This window comes from Vicia villosa, linkage group LG7 (assembly GCF_029867415.1).
Source record: "Vicia villosa cultivar HV-30 ecotype Madison, WI linkage group LG7, Vvil1.0, whole genome shotgun sequence".
NCBI lineage: Eukaryota > Viridiplantae > Streptophyta > Magnoliopsida > Fabales > Fabaceae > Vicia > Vicia villosa.
Genome location: NC_081186.1, coordinates 48,561,784 through 48,580,888, shown reverse-complemented (window position 1 = coordinate 48,580,888; position 19,105 = coordinate 48,561,784). Strand labels below are relative to the sequence as shown.

At 33.5% G+C, this 19,105-nt stretch overlaps 3 protein-coding genes across 3 annotated transcripts; 1 reads left to right on the top strand and 2 right to left on the bottom strand.

The window, feature by feature from the left end:
* Positions 1-2,395: 2,395 nt before the first annotated feature.
* LOC131620533 (shewanella-like protein phosphatase 2) lies at positions 2,396-7,340 on the top strand. Its single transcript, XM_058891649.1, has one exon. It carries the CDS (start codon positions 2,604-2,606, stop codon positions 3,786-3,788), a length of 1,185 nt encoding a protein of 394 aa, XP_058747632.1. The 5' UTR covers positions 2,396-2,603; the 3' UTR covers positions 3,789-7,340.
* Positions 4,575-6,840, bottom strand: LOC131618994 (transcription factor ABORTED MICROSPORES-like). The gene is made up of 8 exons (XM_058890139.1): positions 6,752-6,840; positions 6,471-6,671; positions 6,363-6,414; positions 6,188-6,256; positions 5,627-6,106; positions 5,219-5,428; positions 4,984-5,103; positions 4,575-4,637 (listed from the first exon to the last, which is right to left on the bottom strand). Exons 1-8 carry the CDS (start codon positions 6,838-6,840, stop codon positions 4,575-4,577), a joined length of 1,284 nt encoding a protein of 427 aa, XP_058746122.1.
* Positions 7,341-16,776: 9,436 nt separating the features above from the next.
* On the bottom strand, positions 16,777-17,731 carry LOC131617193 (uncharacterized). Its single transcript, XM_058888538.1, has one exon. The coding sequence runs from the start codon at positions 17,572-17,574 to the stop codon at positions 17,092-17,094; it is 483 nt and encodes a 160-aa protein (XP_058744521.1). The 5' UTR covers positions 17,575-17,731; the 3' UTR covers positions 16,777-17,091.
* Positions 17,732-19,105: the final 1,374 nt, after the last annotated feature.

Below are 19,105 nucleotides of genomic sequence, written 5' to 3'. Positions count from 1 at the left end.
GATTTGGAGTTACAAGCAAAAAGTTATGACATGATTTGTGAAGGCTGCCAAAGGGTTGCGAAAATAGCTTTTGCCCATGAGTTCTTCTTCTCTCCCTCTTAGTTTTTCTTCCTCTATTTCTCAATTTCCTCTTATTTTCTTGTTTTATTAAAACATGGCATAATTTAGTAATGGGCTCAACATTTAACACCCCCTCATTACTAAATACCTCACTTGGCCCAAAGACCCATACTCCATAATTCTTCCAATTAGTTCAACGAAAATACCAAATAATTCTAAATAATAATTTAATTTCCGATTAAATTAAAATTAGAAAATATGGGGTGTTACAACTCTCCCCCACTAAAAGAGTTTTCGTCCTCGAAAACACACTTCAAGTGAAAAGTCTCGGATAGAAGTCCTTTATCTGACTCTCCAGTTCCCAGGTAACATTTCCATCAGTCGATCCTCAAAAATCCCTCTGACATAACCAACAGGAAGTACATCTCACGCATTCAATCTCAGCCCTTACATCGCATTTGACCACCCAAAGGTGTACTACTCGTTATACCTCCAAAAGGTTTAACAACAATAGAACATTGAGATACAACCCATACAATACGCCCAATAACTGAATAATATAATTACACAACTCGTGGTATAATCACACCTGATCAACACTGCAGTAATGCATTCCATATTCGAACGTACCAACCTGAAACACACTTTCCCATTTGTGAGAAGAAAAGAAAGTATTGCAAACGGTGAAACCCTCTATTTAAAGGATTAAGAAAAACCCTTCAATTTTCTATTTAATTCAATTAATTGAGTTGATGGGGCACGCGTCAGCAGCTGATTTATCCGTCTCACGATCCAACAGTTGTTAGTCTTACTCCTAGTATCTAGGAGCAATGATCATAAGTAATGGTGAGACATGGGAATGCACGTTCTGAAGAGACTTTTTTTGAAAATGACAAGACGTTTTGAAAGAAAGGTCATAAATGATTATGACGTTATTCAAAATCTCAGAACTTAAAGGTTTTGAGAAGCCGAAATCTCAAAGTATCAAGAAATGCCCATTTCTACTTATCTTCCGAAACAGACATTTATTGGGGGCAATTTGTTAGCTGGCGATTTCGACTAGTGATGATGTTCTTCGAAGATATAGGTATCGAAGAAAGAATGGCTTGTGAATGACTATTTTTAAGATTGTTATATATCATGAAGGTTTCCTAAATCGAAGCTAAATGTGAATGGGTTAACTTTGAAACCTAAGGGCTGAAAAGACTTAGGATATTTTGATATATTTTCGCAAAAGACACGCTGCTATGCGTCGAAGAGTGTTCGAGCAGGAAGATTTGAAATTTAAAAGGTTTCGTTTGAATCAAAGAGGACATGTGGAGCCTCAGGAATTCGAAGCGTATGCAAACGAGCAACGTGGCATCTCGTTAGAGTAGGACCGTTAGGGTCAAATTAGTATAAATAAGGGTCTTAGTGGTAGGATCCAAGTGTGTTCATTTTGTACAAGTCACTCACAAATCACTCAAGTATCAAGCGTTAGAGAAAGAGTTTTCGCTGAGAAATATACGTGTAACACCATTATCTTTTCAATACTTGTCTTTCCTTTATAAGAACAAAGTCTTTTAAATTCCTTTAAATTCCTTTACATTTCTTGTCGAACCGTTTACGTTTATAGTTTAATTCCTTTATATTTCTTGTCGAGCCATTTATGTTTACAAGTTTAATCATTTCGATTTACTCTTTGCAGTTTCTTTTGTTGCATTGTATTTAGTTTTACTTTATAACCAGTCATAGATTAGGATCATTTCGTTAAAAGTCAAAACTCAGAAAATATGAATTCAATCATCATAAAAGATAACTTTTCGACACATGTCCTAGGATCAATATAGTCGATCTTGCGAGTAACCAAAGTATATTCATAGTTTGGAGGACTAGCGGTTGTTTACCGGAAATCACCGTAAATACAGGGCAGGTGAAAATATTAATAAGATTAAAGAGGTAAGCATAGAATATATACTTAGTATACTGCAAACTTCTGATAGAACGATCGTGCTAATAACGTGGTAAGAATACTGAATACAGAGAGATAGAAGAGACCGGTTGTATATTATTTCTCGTAGAAACGATTGATGTTCAATCATTTCATATACCAAAGAGTGATATATATATATATATATATATATATATATATATATATATATATATATAGTGTTATGATATTGATTACTACTATACATGTTACCGTTAAAGGTTTGAAAAATTGTGTATACACTATTCATTAGTATTTTAAAATAGTAGTAATAATAATTACTTATTATTATAACAAATATAGTTCAATTTCAATGACTTTTTTCAAGGACTTTTATGACAAGGAGAAGCCAAAATGTTTGTTTTTTTTTTTTGTAACAAGCCAAAATGGTTTTGTCATCTCTAAGCAAAGCAATTTCAGGGAAATGAGTCCAATATCTTTCTGGATCAAGTGTCACCACCATCTTTCACTAATTATAAAATTACCCAAATCCTTACATTGGAGGAAAGAACAATCTCATTCACCTCTTTTCAAAGCAAACATCATTTAACGGTGCTTGCCGATCGAAGTCAAAATGGAAAATGAAAAAGAGATTCCAACCTCAATCTGCAAAGACATTCCCAATCTCCTTTCTTCTTTCGTCGACACCTTCGTCGACTTCTCAGTCAGCGGCCTCTTCCTCCCCCCACCGCCGCCGCCATCTACGCCGCCCACCCGACTCCCCTCTCCCAAACGCCTCATCGCCATTGGCGACCTCCACGGCGACCTCAACAAGTCAAAACAAGCCCTACGCCTCGCCGGACTAATCGACTCCTCCGACAATTACACTGGAGGCTCCGCCACTGTTGTCCAAGTCGGCGATGTCCTCGACCGCGGCGACAACGAGCTGAAAATCCTTTACTTTCTGGAGAAGCTGAAACGACAAGCCGCGCGATGTGGTGGAAGCTTCGTAACCATGAACGGAAACCACGAGATTATGAACATCGAAGGGGATTTCCGTTACGTAACGGAAGGTGGAGTGGAGGAATTTAGGGTTTGGTTAGAATGGTTCCGTGAGGGTAACAAGATGAAGAGTCTATGTCAAGGTTTGAAACCGCTGAAGGATCCGTTAGAAGGTATCGAAGTTGAGTTTCGTGGTGCGAATAAGAAGTTTCATGAAGGGTTTCGTGCTAGGGTTGCGGCTTTGCGGCCGAACGGCCCGATTTCTAGAAGGTTTTTTACTGACAATGTAACTGTGTTGGTTGTTGGGGAATCGATTTTCGTCCACGGTGGTTTGTTGCCGGATCATGTTTATTACGGGTTGGAGAATATTAATGCTGAAGTGAGTGATTGGATTAGAGGTTCGACCGGACGATTTTCGCCGCCTTATTGCCGAGGGAGGAATGCTGTTGTTTGGCTTAGGAAATTCTCTGACGAGGTTGCTGTGAATTGTGATTGTTCGACTCTTGAGCATGTTCTGTCTACGATTCCTGGTGTTAAGAGAATGATCATGGGTCATACTATTCAGATGAATGGGATTAATGCGGTTTGTGATAACAAGGCTATTCGAATCGATGTGGGTATGTCGGACGGATGTGGTGGTGGTTTGCCTGAGGTTTTGGAAATCAATGAGACTTTTGGAGTGAGGATATTGACATCGAATCCGTTGTACCAGAATAAAGAAAGTGCTTTTGGAATTGATGTTGGGAAGAAGGAAGAAGGTCTTGGATTGTTGCTTACTGAACAAGGCGGACCTAGGCAAGTCAAAGTTAAGGCTTGAAGGCTTTTTAAAATAATGGGTTGCAGTTCAACATTGTTTAGACTAAGGGAAAATGTTGCAATAAAGGTTTCTTCTTGTGCATTGGAGTTAGAGGTATCTCTTTCATTTGCATTATTATTTATTGATAAATCTGTATTAGATTTCAGATTGGAGAATATTAGAATAGGTTTTGACTCTCATTAAATGTTATTTTGATAAATTTGTTAGCATTCGGTTTATTTTGATAAATTTGTTAGCATTCGGTTACTTTAAGGCTAGTATGACAAAATTGATTTTCTTACTGATGTTATGATGTTACTATCAAATGTTATTTTGTAGAGGTTATTTATTAACCATAATTCATTATTAGTAATAGGTATATCTCTTACCAATGTTGGATTTTGAAGATTTGAATTTCTTAAGACACATTAGGAAAGATACATTCAATGATAATTAAACTATAAGTAGTTTTGATAGTGATATGGTGGCCTATTTTTCCCTTCAAAGTAGTAACACTATATCATTGTGAGCTTAGAGTCTTTCGGCAATCATATAAGGCCACGAGAAAGAAAAGATCAGTGATTACCAGTCATACAATAAAACTTTGGATCATAATCTTTGTTAGAAATTAGTCAATTGATGTTCCTATATCCAAGAAAAATCAATTTATGGTTCTACCAGTCTATTTTTTCTGTGGATTGTTGGCGTATTGTTTCTTTATAGATAGTAACCAAGTTATTAGCTGTCGAGTTTAAGATAATAACTATGCCACCATTTTCTGGAACTTCTTCATTGCTTTGTCTATCATCAACTTGTCTTCTGTATCAAATACTCTCTGAGTTTTGTCGGGTGAATATCCTTGGCAGTTGTCTGTGCAAAAAAAAAAAAAAATTACTCTCATTACAATAGAAAGGGCACCTTAGAGAATCAATGCTTTTGACGAAATAGTTTTGATCAACCTTGTCTTTAAATACGAAGGTTAAATTTTATTCCATGAATAAAATATAGTATTTAAAGTTCATTCAAATGGAAGTGTGAAAAAGGTGATTTATTTATTGGATTCTAGAGTTAACATACACCAAACTAGCTCATGGTTTTATATGGTGATGGTTAGTTTTAGCATATTTATGCACTTCAATGTTGTAATTTAGACTCTCACCTCAACCAATAAAATGATCAGGACTTTGCCGTCAAATGTGGTCATGTTTGCATTTACCACATGCAGTCCAAATGAATCTATTGCTTCCATCAACTCTGAAAACCCACTCCGCTTCATTTCACAGCACAACTTGATCATGAATTCTGTTCCGCGAACATGATTCACTTCTACTTGCAACTAAGAAAATGTTAAGAGATTATATTAGGCCCCTAAGACATGATGTAATGAAATTCAGTTCCATCCATGAATTTGGAAAACAATATGTTTAAGTTATTATGCAAATTTTATGTACCTCCATTTGTGTCTTTCTAATGGAATCAAAAGAACTTTGATGAAGCTCACTGAGAGGTTGTTCTTTGTCTCCTTGCACCTTCATTTGTAGTGTGTTCTTTTTACAATCCTCAACATCTAAAACATCAACCTTTTCTTGAAGTTCTATCTTTTGCCTCTGCAATTCCTTTATGTATTCAATTGCATCATCCACAATTGCTGCTCTATCCATCTGCGAACATTGAGTGCATTAAATACTTATTGCATATTCAGATTGATAGTGAGTTTGACTAAATCACGGAGACACCTTATTTTTTTGAAGCTCCACCGTAATTCTGACGAGCTCAATGTCAATCCAACATACTTTAAAGAAAATTCAAGAGTGAAAAGTATTGGATGCATGCTCTTAAATTACACAATTTAGCTCTACCTTGGTTATATTAGGGACTAGAGACCTTAGAGTAAAAAGCCCCTGTTTAATTCTTTTCCTCCTATTCCTCTCTGTGATAAGATTTTTAGCATGATACATTTCCTTTTGAGGCTCCTTAACAGTTTCTACTTTAACTTCTTCGCCATTTCCATAATGGAAACTCTTAGTTTTATTGTACCCGCGGCTTTTAACTTTTAGTATAGGAGATATTTCAACCGGTTGATTCAGACATTCATGTGGAACCAAGCAATCAAATTTTGAATCAAATGAGAAGTATTCTGTTGAAGGATTAGATCCATTGGAGGGTCCTTCAATGCTTGGATTAGAGCTGCTATGGTTTTCTGCAGATAGACCGGGAGAAGGGTAATAATGCTCATTGAAGTTCATGTTGGTATAGCTCTGTGCAGACATGGCTTCTTGCTTTATAGGGACACAGCAGTGTGCTGATATGAACTCGATGATGTTTATATCTTTTGCTATCTGAGAAAGACAAAGAACTTACCATCTTTAGAGTTTTCAACCAGAGAGTAATGCCAATAAGTACTAGGATGTGCATCTTACCAGCTTTGAAGTGAAGAGCTCCACAAGACCACCCAAAATAGGAATCAAAACTTGAGTTCCAATTGAGTCCTGTCAAAATATTGATAATTTGATATATATAGTTTATGATATATTATTAAATAAGGTAAAAAAATAAACTGATAAGAATAGAATGAAAAATATTAGAAAAATTTACCTCCTGGATATGCCATATTGGTTGTTGTGAAATTGCAACCTCTCCATGAACACTGTTGATCAATTCCATTGGTTAAACATAGAAAACTGACATTTAATATATATATACAATGAGAGGGAGTGAGAGAGAGACCTAGAATAAAGAGACATTGCAAAAGGAAGCTTTGCAAGAGCCTCACAAGTCTTTGTTCTAACTGGATGGGGAAAGAGGGTATCCCTACAAATGGGAGCCATCTTGTATTCCTCTTTTTTGATCTTCACCTTCTCAATGTTGCCACCACAACAACAACAACCCATCCATTCAATAAAACTACACAAGAGAAAAAGAATGGATAAAAAAGACTACTATGAATGAATATCAAAGTGAATTATGCAGGAATAGTATAGTACCTAGTTGGGTCATTTCCATATTTCCAAACAACAACATAGTCCCAAGCTTTAGTCTCAACAAAGGGTCTAAGTAATTCAACAACATCCATAATACCTTATGTGAATGCACCTTTAAACCTTATAATAATTTCTCAGTGTGGTTTTTCTACCTATACCTTTTAGGTGTCTCTTTTTAAACTGTTATTTTTCCCATTCATTTTGAAGCACATGGTACACGACAGTTAGTTATCAATTTGGGGTTGGTGTATCTTATAGCATCATTGGTAATCAGCAGCATATCTTTTTGACAGAAGTTGTTTTTAACTAACTTACTACTGCTAGGCAGTGAATTGCAAAAGGAGAATAAACTTGAATGCTAGTATTAAATTAGTGTATGTATTGTACTACATATATACTTTTCTGATAGTATTTTATTTTAATTTTACCTTTTATTCTTTTTGAGATGGGAAATATTTAAATTATTTTCTTTATACTTGTTATGTTGTTTGTTTTACTTATTGTATTTAAATACTTTTAATTTTTTAAGACATGAAAAAAAATTATTCTTTTTAAGATGCGAAATACTTAAATTATTTTCTTTATACTTATGTTGTTATTTTGTAATGTGATCATAATAGATTTCATACAATTAATTTTATTTGAAGTAAATGTAACATAAAATTAATTTTAATTGAAGTAAATGCAACATAAAGTTAATTTTTGCTTAAATATGTACGTGATAAACCTCAAATAAGCTACAACTTTTCTACTCTTTAAAAAAAAAAACCAACTTTGTGTAAGGTATAATAGATAAGATATGATTTTTTTTTTCCATGGATAGGTACGTGCATATCTTCATTTTTTGTTTCTGTTTTATTTTAAGAATATTAATTTCAACTGGCAAAGGTACATATATTATTGTGTGGATTGCACCATACCGATTGTGTCCAAATAATTAGATGTGTACTATTATAATGCTTTTATTTGTCACAATTTATTTAGGTAGCAACAACTATTTTATATATATATATATATATATATATATATATATATATATATATATATATATATATATATATATATATATATATATATATATATATATATATATATAATTGGTCTGTTTGTAAAACTATAAAACTAAAATATTTCATTCCAAAATTCGATTAGATGCTAAACCTTGAAAAGTTCAATCAGTGGAACTAGCAGATTTTTCAATCTATAGCTCATTTTATCGAATTTTCAAGTGAATTTTTCTTTTTTTCCAACCAAAGACCCTCAACATAATTTCAACCTAAAGAAAATATTGAAATAGGGTCATATAATATAATTTCAACCTAAAGAAAATATTGAAATAGGGTCATATAATATTTAAACACGTACTGTGAAAAATCTAATAAGCACCCTTTAGGATAGTGTTTATGTTATGTGCTAGCTCTCAAATATAATATGATGTGTGTTGGACTGCATTGTCCCTAGGTGACATGCATTCGGTAGATTTCGACATTTTGCAATAATATAGTTTTTAATCAATAGAAATATAGTTGTTTCAAATAATATAAAAATCCTGTTCTAATTTTAAAATTAAGTTTTGATGATTTTTGTTTTTATTTTAATTTTGTTTTTCAATCTATTTTTTTAATTTCGTTTTTTACCATTAAGTAGTTAAATAAAATTAATATTCACTAAGTATTATAAAATTGTTTAGGTTTAATGACAATTTTAAAGGTTCATTCAGCTTGTGTGCTACCATGATACTGGTTGAACTCCTATAGATTTTTCCTTTAAAAAATGTTTTCTTTCACTTTTATAAAATTGATTAAAAAAAATTGAGTACGGGAGGTGTAGTAACCAAAACCATCTTCTGCAATAATACATATAATTTGCTAATTAAACTATCACTCGTCCATTGACTATTATTTGTCCATTAAATATTATTTAAATAATTATGCTAACGAGTACTTCCGGAATACTTTTTAAATATATTAAATAAAAAAAATATTTTTTTTTACAAAAGTTAATATTTCAATTTTTAAAAGTGTCACAGAGACACTCTTAACATTTTCCTTATTTAAATTCATATTTTTAATTTTATAATTTGAAATTTATTTTTAAATGAGATTTTTAAAGCTTAAGTTAAAAGTTAAGTTGTCTTTACATTTGAACAGTTTTGAACAAAAACATTATCATTATTAACTCATGAGTCTCTCAAATGATTTTTGTACTTGAGGAAAATACAATGAAGAAGATCATGATCATAAGAGGAGAATGGATCCTCTCCTATTTTTTCAATTCAGTTGTCCCTCCTTTTTATGATCTAATGGTTGATAGATCTACATAGAAAAATAATATTCATAAAAGACAAATAAATAAGACAAATGAATGGTCAGGATTGTAGCATGATCAAAGCATGAAAGAAAAGGAAGGAGCGGATCTACACCCTCATAAGAGGGTTGAATTTCGTTGAATATGTGAATAGTGAATAATCTCCTCCAAATTCTATGAGTTGGCATATTTACAGTCACAATCCATGCGCCAAAGTGTGGGTGAAGAATCAATTTTAATCTTAATTGCTTGGTTGGAATGCAAGGATAGGAAGATTGAGTCCTTCGCATTTTCTTAGAAGGGATTTTCTCCTTTGGAGATGAATAACGACCCTTTCAGGAGTATGTGGTATGCGAATCACTAATAACATTGTAATTTAGTAACTCTGATTTGGGTCAGACACCCATGTCTTAAGTGGGTTGATTTGGTCGGATGATCACCTGAGCTTCCATGTCACATTCGCCTAATGACTTCTTATGATGTTCTTGGGTTGATTAATTTAAGGGACGGTCTCTTCCAGGCTGCAATGAAAGTTATTCCAGTCTAATTTGTCTAATTTTATTTGGTCAGAACCAAATATAAAAGTGGAAAGCTTTCACGTGGTGTTGGCATATCATGTTTAGTTGAAGGTTTAGAGATGTATTTACAATTTTACTATTATTATTTTGCCTTAACTTTGTTTGATTGTACTTTGAGTCTTTATCTTGTGATGTCAACATGGAGGATTGTGAAAAAGAGATGAGAGATTTGTTGTCCCATATCTATTTATTATGTTTGGAGGGTTTTAGAGGATTGCGTCTATATCTTGAAATATGTTTTATATTTTTTAAAAATTTAAAAATAATATAATTTTATATGTTAATTGTTAGCATTAGATTTTTAGATTAGCATTTCGATATTAATGTGTGATATAAGATATATAAAAATGCTAAGTGTAGATAACCAAGTCATATTTTTGACACTAAGTCACAAACTCGATTTACTATCCTTTTCAACAGATGTGGTATTAATGTGTGATATAAGATATATAAAAATGCTAAGTGTAGATAACCAAGTCATATTTTTGACACTAAGTCACAAACTCGATATACTATCCTTTTCAACAGATGTGGTGAGTTCGACTGCCTACTAAATCAGGTGTTTGGGACTTAGTATATTTTTTAGCCCACAGATTGGATGACTTAAAAATATTTTTGACAACAGTGGCAATTTGAAGTGGCTAAAGTGCTAAGGAAACGTGGAAACAAATCAGAAGACAAAAGCTCATGAAGTAGTATAACTGTCGGATGTTAAAGATAAGACCCATGTAACAATATACGTGTCAGATGTTAAAGATGAAAGTCCATGTAGTAGTATACGTTTGGATTTTTAAGAGTTAGCCGATTGTTAACAATTGATAATGTACTTAATATATAAGCGAATGTCAATTATATAGTCAGGGTTCGCAATTCATGGTGTTATCATTAGAATTCATACATCTGATTTACTTAGATAACGAGTTTGTGAGAAATATATGAACTTGTTCTATTTTTAATTCAAGTGTTTCAATTGCTTTATTATTATTTACTTCTTTATTTGCTTTATCAATTTAATCACTTTTATTTTATTTCTTTTGTTATTTACATTAGAAATTCTTTCAGCACCATTGCACTTACTCGAACGTTTTACACAAAGTGGTCTTTAGGATTTTCGAGTTTGATCCTACAAATGAATTAAAGCTCGTGATTGTTTACTAAAAACACCAGTAAAGACTAATGTAATATATTTTTTAAAAAACTTTTGTAAAATATCAAACATATTTTAAAATATAGACACAACCCTCCAGAGCGTTATACTCCAAAATCCTATAAAAACCAAATCATTTTACTCAAAACCTTATAAAAACCAATTCTCAAACGTAACCTTAGGAAAAAGTAAGACGGGAATGGAGTTAACAGTTTCTCTTTCAAATCATGTTATTCGATTATAATGATAATGTGCATGTATAAAGATCGGAAATGCAATCAAAGGTGTTGAATATTATTTGGAAATCGTATATTCCATCAAAAGTTATGAACTTCTTCGTTGGAGGTCTATCTCAGATAAGCTACCAACTCGTGTATTGTTTTGCAAAACAGATTTGGAAGATTATCTTGTCCTTGTTGAAGGCTGTGTGATTGAGGGTGACAATATCTATGATCATTTCTTTCATTTTAATTGATTATTCAAAGGCAACCGTTACAAGAAAACAAAAGCTCTAATATGGTTATCAATGATATGGTGTGGTATTCGAGAAATACAAAGATTTTGAGAAATCTCAAGCCACCCCTTGATACTCTTAGGAACCTAGCGCAATTCCATTTATGCCCCCTGATTTAGGAGATACATATCAGGAAGTACATTATATTTTGCCAAAATTTTATTTTTTCCGGAGCTACATCTACGGAAGTATTTTTAACTTGGTAAACATTGGGAAAGAAATCATAATAATTCAATTTAGGGAATCTTCCGTAGCTATATCTACGGAACGTCTTAACGCTATAATATTCCATAAATATAGCTTCAGAACTTTCTGCTATATTTTGTACCAGCATGATCGCTCCCCCATTGTTGTTTTTATACTTCAACACTCACCTTCACCAACCTAAAAAAACTACTTCATCAATATCATTTTCCATTCCAAAGCTTCAAATTTCTAGTGCAATAAATCAAAGGGAGCAAGAGAAGACTGAATTTCAGGTAAAGATTCATCTTTGTCCATTACATTTCTCACATTAATCATGAATTTTCTATAAAAAAGGTAATGTTGCTTCCGTAGGTACAACTCCGGAACATGTTGAAGATGGACACGTTCCGTAGGTACATCTCTGGAACACGTTTGTGCTATTTTTTACAATAGTTTTGTAATATTGTGTTATTTTTGTTATTGTTTACAAATAGGTATGGTGCACCCCGATAATATCTCAAAAGAATTAGTTTCCACAAACGATGTTTCTCCGTGTTTAAAGGGTTGTTGTAAAGGGGTAGATGTCGGCGGTGACTTAAATAACAAGCAAGAGTTTGATGATCGTGATAGCATGCTAACTTGGATTCGTAGGAATGCAACTAGACTTGGTTTTGGTGTGGTAATAGGAAGATCGGATAATGGTTCGGAAAGAAGAAACGCTTTTGTAACAATGTTGTGCGAAAGGAGAGGGAAATACCATACTCCTCTACGAAAGTTTAAAAGAGACGACACAGGTAGTAGAAAATGTGAGTGTCCATTTAAAATTTGTGGTTATATGTTGGCTAGCAAAAAGTGGAAATTTAGTGTAATTTGTGATTTGCATAACCATGAAGTGTGCTCAAAGTTACAAGGTCATGCTAGTGTATGTCGGCTCAAACCGGAAGAGAAGACATGTATTACTGACATGACCTTGAATCTTGTCCAACCGAAAAATATACTTGCCACATTGAAACGGAAGGAAACCGACAATGTCTCAAATATAAGGCAAGTGTATAACATCAGATATCGCAATAACAAGGCGATTAGGGGAGATAGAAGTGAGATGCAACAACTGTTGAAATTGTTGGATGATAACAGTTACGTGTCCAGGTACATAACTTGCAATGATGGAGTTACGGTCCAAGATATTTTTTGGACTCATCTGAATTCAATAAAGTTGTTCAACATGTTCTCGACAGTGCTCATTCTCGATTCTACATACAAGACCAACAAGTATAGACTTCCATTATTTGAGATGGTTGGTGTTACATATACCGAGAAGACGTACGCCATTGGTTTTGTTTTTTTAGAGTGTGAACAAGAGGATAATTTTACGTGGACATTAGCTGTGTGACGGTCACTTTTGAAGGACCAAGTCGAGATGCCTAAGGCGATTGTTACGAACCGCGATACCGCGTTGATGAATGCGGTGGCAAGGGTATTTTCTTCTTCCAATGCATTACTTTGTCGATATCACATAACATGTAATGTGAGAAGTAAGGTTAAACTCGCGGTAGGGAAAAAATAAGTAGAGATCGAAGGTGGAAAATTGGTGAAGCCCGGTGTGATTGTTGATTAAATAATCGATGCATGGAATCATATTGTAAATTCTTCAACCATAGAATTTTAAGCCGATGTCGTCATTCCATATCGAAAAGTGTGTTAAAAGTATCTTGATTTATTGAAATATGTTGAAAGAACCATTCTTGATAAGGTGAAGGAGAAGTTTGTCTATGCATGGACTGATAATGTCCAACACCTTAGGAATACAATGACCAACTGAGTTAAGTTTGCACATGCTAGTTTGAAAAATTGGTTAGATAATAGCAAGGGTGACTTGTATCAAGACTGGGACTCCGTAAATCTCATGATTAAAAACCAAAATAATGAGATACAAACCACATTTGGTCGGAGCATTACGGAGTTAGAACATCGATTTAAGGACTACTTTCTTTATTCTCAATTGGTCGGTAATATGTCTCGGCCCGGGTTGAACTATATTTTTCTCGAGGCCAAACGAGGTTAAACAGTTGGTTTCGATAACACAAAATATGGTTGCACTATTTCTAGAACATATGGTCTCCCGTGTGCTTGTGTTATTGTTAAAAAGATGAAACTAGGTGAGCCAATAAGAGTGGACAAAGTTAGCCCTCATTGGAAAAGACTTAGTTTTGATGACGATGGTTGCATGGAAGGAGGTAAATCGAATATCTCTATTTCTACCGAATTGGAAGCGATACAAGAAAGATTTTCGAAGGCCGACGACAACATGAAACTCCACATTAAAGAACAATTGAGGAAGATTGGATATCCTGAATCAACACATGAAACCGCCTTCTCAACCGGTAAAGACAAAGGGTGCTCCGAAGAAAATAAAGCCTACACCGAATGACAACTCGACTACACAACCTCCTTCTTATTGTGAGCATATTGATAAAATCTTTCCCGACTCACCGACTCCCATATCTCAAAAAAGTTCCATGAAAGGAGCTCGCATAAGAAAACCACCTCTGTCACCGATTCCACAAAAAATTCCATTCATCGACGAGATGCCGGTTTTTATGCACAAATACATCGAACGGATCGTCAATTTTGAGGGGGATGGTAATTGCGGTTACCGGGCCGTTTCGGCTTTGCTTGGTAAGGGAGAAGATAGTCATGCGCTTGTCCGTCATCAACTTATCCAAGAGTGGAAGATGCATAAAGACTCTTACACGCGGTTATATGGAGAGAAAAAAATTGAAGCAGTTTACGAATCTCTTGTTCCTTGGTTGAGCGGTCACGCACCGGTGTCAAACTGGATGAAATTCTCGGAAATGGGTCATCTTATTGCATTTGCATATGATAGGGTGTGCATTGACTTGACGCGATACAGGTTTTCAGAAATCTTTTTCCCGCTCCGCACCGCACCACCTATGAATCCAAATGATCGCATCATATGTATTGGATGACTTGTAAAATTAAGTAATTTTGTACTAGTATACTTGAAACCAGGATGTCCCATACCACCTACGTCACTAGAATGGGCGACTCATCATACCACAAATTCCGAAACGTGGCCGGATCTTTTTATTGATAGGATGCATGAATTCGAAATTTTGAACAACATTGAAAAGGAATCGAATGTGGAAAAATCCAAGATGGAACCCCCAATAAATTTAGCCGGCGACACTTGTTTTGATTTGCTTTGAATTTTGGAAGTGTAATATACTCACTATTTAACATTGCAATGTAATCAATTTTTATCATTTCAATGTGCTAATGTTACTTACTAATCTATTTTGCTTGGAAAATGAAACAACAAAAGTTTCGTAGATGTATCTATGGAAGGTTCTTAAGTTGTAGTCTCTGGGTATTTTCCCTAGATATACCTATGGAATTAAAATATCTAGGTTCTTTTCGTGGATATAGCTACAAAATGTTCTGTGATAGAAAATGGGTGGTCCAGATTCACCTAGATTTCTATAAATTTAGGGTTTCTTATGTTGTCTTTCATACAAACACAAAAATGTCTCAATATGATATCAACATCCGTTGGTATGTCGCAAGTGTCTCCTTCTCCGATGGAAAAACACTCGGGCGGACATTCAAACTCAACGATTACACCTCGATCGACGATATCATTAACGGAATCCAATATCGCCTACCTTACGAAGACAAACAAAAGGTTATGAAGCTCGAGTATCGTTCACCTTCTGTTGACAACGAAGAGAACATCGTTTACACCAACTTTGAGCTCAAGAACCGAGAGGATATTTTGACGATGTGGCAAATGTATTTCGATTTCAAAGAGAAAAAACCACTCGAGTTGGTAGCAACAGTACGAAGAATTGTCGAACAAATCTTAGAGATGAGCAAGCGTCCACCGAGCTATTGAAATGTAATATTTAGTTTCTGTTGAAATCATCAATGTAGTGCCAATTTTAATTTATGAATGTTGTTTTTATCGTTGCAATGTTGTTTTTCTGGTTTTCTATTTCTAGATTTATTCTGTAAATATATAATCAGACAGATTTCGTAGACACACCTACAAAACAAATCAACGTTTAGTAAAAAAATAGTGCGTCCGGGGATACACCTATGGCAGTAGAGGGGTAATTTTAGAAAGGCACATGGTGCCTAAGAACCCAAGGGGTGGGGTAAGAGTTTCTCAAGATTTTTAAAGGAGAAGTAAACATTAGTGGTGGTCATCAAAAGAATAAGAGTGTGTTTGGATTGGCGGTGGATATAGTTGATTATGAGAGAATTGAGTTTGGTAGAATTGATTTGCGTGTGTTTGATTCTGCGGTGAAAAAAAATTGATTTTGAGTGAATTGATTATGTAAAATTTATTCTGGATAAAAGTGAGTTAAAGGTAAAATAATTTATGTTTGGAAAAATTCTTGCAAAAGTGAGTTGAACAATAAATTTTAGTGTAAAAATCACGTTTGATCAAAAGCTACAAATTCTAACTTCAAGTAGAATCAATTCTTAAAAGCATAATCAATTCTGCTTAAAATCAACCAAACACCTCAAAATCAATTCTAGGCATCCAGAATCAATTCTGGATGTCCCAAACGTGAAACCAAACATAGACTTCCACATCATGAAGTTTAGAAGAATTGGTTTATGTTTGGATATAATGATATCAAAGTGATTGTTATCAATTAATGTTCGGATGGTTTTAACAAAATTGATTTTGAATTGTATAATTACTAAAATGGTAATAAATTCTAATACAAATAAAAAAGAAAAGAAGTAATTGATGAAAATTAAATAGGATAAAGAAGGAAAATTTACAAGACTTGTAATCAATAATATATAATAAATGTAGAATTGATTATACTAAACTCAAAAACTAATAATTGTAGCTTCTACTAAAATTATTTTTGGAGGAGGAGAATTAATTTTAGAAAAATATCCAAACAAGAGAAAAACTAACTTTTAAGTTAAAGCGGACATTAAGTGTTTTTGAGACTAGTAGAAGCCAATCCAAACATGTACTAAGAATGTCATGAAATTCGTGCGATTCTCTACAAGTAAATTTGATGCATATATAAAAGACACAAACCATATACTCCCTCTGTTTCAAAATGAGTTTCCAGACAGATTAAAGAATGAAATTATAGTGTTATAAAACATAAGAGTTTTCCTATATTAACCTTATAAATGTGTTGAAAGTAATGTAGAGAGTAATAAATAAAACATAAAATTGCAATCATTACTAAATTTGACATTTATTTTGAAACAAATTTAATTTCATAAAATTACACTATTTTAAAACGGAGGAAGTATATAATTTTTAACTACATTTACATCTGAATTTGAAAATCCAGAACTAAAAATATAACAATAAAAAAAATAATCCGAAGGAATTAAATTTATAGTGGGAATTTTTAAATACAGCGACTAATCTTACATAACTTCTTTAGCAGACACTTCTAGTTACTATTATAAATAAAAATATACTTTTAAAGTTATTGAATAACTAATATATCAAATTTATATATAATATATTAATTATCTAATAAAATTAAAAAGTAAATATTTACTTATAATAATTAAGTTACTAGAGATTGTATATAGATTCATATCATTGTCCTAAACCTGATCTAAACTGATGATCACCTTCATGATCAGATTTCATGTCAAAATCACGCACGTTACCGTTACCATTACCATTTCCATGTGGCTGAAAACCTCTACCTTCTGGTTCAAAAGCAACAACTCTAGGCCTTGTAATTATCGGCGGAGGTCTTCTTTTATCAATCCCACCAAGTTCAACATCCTCTTCTTCTCTTGATTGCAAATCATGAATCTGCTGCTGCCTACTCGGCTTAACCGGCCGTCTCAAGGGAGCGTCGCGTGGACGATCTTGATTATTGTTGTTGCTATTATGTTTGCGTCGGTTACATAAGCGTCCGAGGAAACAACCGATAACTGAAATGACTAGTAGTATTGCGAGGACGATGAAAACCGGACCATAGTTTCCGTTTGAATTATGAGAAGATGGTTGGTTTGTGACTGCGGTTGGGTAGACTTGAACAGGTTGTTGTGGTGGAGGTTGAAGAGACATGGTTGATTGGGAGAAGAAGAATGTTGTTTTGTTGAGAAGTGGTTGTGAATTTGGAAGTAAAGGGGGGTTGGTTTGGTGTTAAGAGTTTGAAGCTCTTTTTGTTCTTTGAGTGCTTATCAAGGTTTGTTTGGGTTAACTTAACAAGCAATGTAGACCTATAGAAGAGGTTATGTATATAATGTAAAAGAAGTTTCAAAAGAAAAAAAAAAGTAAATAGAATTAAAAGAAAAAAAATAGATAAGTAATGTTTAAAATGTGATTAATTTATTTTTCTTATATGATTTTTTTATTAATATGTGCTAATTTTTTTTTTGAGAAAACCTTTGCCGTTTGTTCTAATCATCACTAATTCGAAGAATTAAGCTATACAATTGCGAGAGAGAATACTTGATTTTTTTTTTAATTTCTTATCTAAGAAAATAAGTAGAATTTGTTTGAAATGAAAAATGGGTGAAGATGAGAATCTTCTTTAATAAAGAGGTAATTTAAAATAATTATTTTGTTCTTTACGTAATTGGCTCTTTTAATTGCTTTGTTAGAAGAGAAAGTAAGAATATTTTTGTTGGAGTGTTTGGACACGACACATCTAAAAGTTTTAGTAGTATAGAGATAAATACATAAATTAAAAGTTTGGCCATTCTATAATTCACTTTTTTTAATTTATCTTTTGTCCATTGTTAGCCTATCTTATTAACTAAACTAAAATTAACTTAATTTATCTTTTCTTATTAGCAAACTAAACTTAATTTCGGCTTGTATCTCTATAAAATTTAAATAGAATTCCGGTAAAGAATGTAATTTTATGTAGTATTGATTGATAAAAGTAAAATTACAAATATATAACTTGTAACACATAACAATTTGTTAGCGCAACAATCGGGGGAGAGTTGAGTCGGGAACATTGTTAATTTTAGGGACATTTCACATGAGCAACACACCTTGTGTTGACTCTCTTCAACTACAAGTAAACTGGTCCCTTTCTCGAACCAAAGACTTATGATACCATTTGTTAGCGCAAAAATCGGGGGAGGGTCGAGTCGGGAGCATTGTTAATTTCAGAGACATTCCACATGAGCAACACACCTTTGTGAGAGACACGCCACTTCTCCACCTAAAACCTTAAGGTGATAGGTGAGTGGATTCTCCCACTTATATATGCTCAAGTCACCACATGCATTTTCAATGTAGGACTATTATCCACACTCACATTTGCATTATTCTCAACACAATTGCCACTTGTTATACAAGAACACAATCAATTATAGAATCACTCCCTTTTTTTCGAACATGCATTTTATATTTGTAGGGATTAATTTCTCAATCAATACCTAATTAGAATCCACCTCTTTGAACTTCAAATATAATTTGAAGGTGGAAGGATGAAAGGATGATGGTCAAATATTTTCTAATTAACCTTCTCCTCTAAGCAATCAACAATCTCCCACTTACACTTGAATATGATTGAATTTTAACTCTCTCTCTCTCTCTCTCTCTCTAACACCACTAGTCTGTAGATTTTAATCATTACTAA

What these genes read in the sequence shown, in the direction of transcription:
- LOC131620533 (XM_058891649.1), top strand. Translation starts at nt 2,604, where the DNA reads ATGGAAAATGAAAAAGAGATTCCAACCTCAATCTGCAAAGACATTCCC.
- LOC131618994 (XM_058890139.1), bottom strand. Translation starts at nt 6,840, where the DNA reads ATGGATGTTGTTGAATTACTTAGACCCTTTGTTGAGACTAAAGCTTGG. An exon ending in CTCTCTCACTCCCTCTCATT is followed by an intron (nt 6,415 to 6,470) that starts GTATATATATAT and finishes ATTGATCAACAG; the next exon opens with TGTTCATGGAGAGGTTGCAA. An exon ending in TTAGAAAGACACAAATGGAG is followed by an intron (nt 5,104 to 5,218) that starts GTACATAAAATT and finishes ACATTTTCTTAG; the next exon opens with TTGCAAGTAGAAGTGAATCA.
- LOC131617193 (XM_058888538.1), bottom strand. Translation starts at nt 17,574, where the DNA reads ATGTCTCTTCAACCTCCACCACAACAACCTGTTCAAGTCTACCCAACC.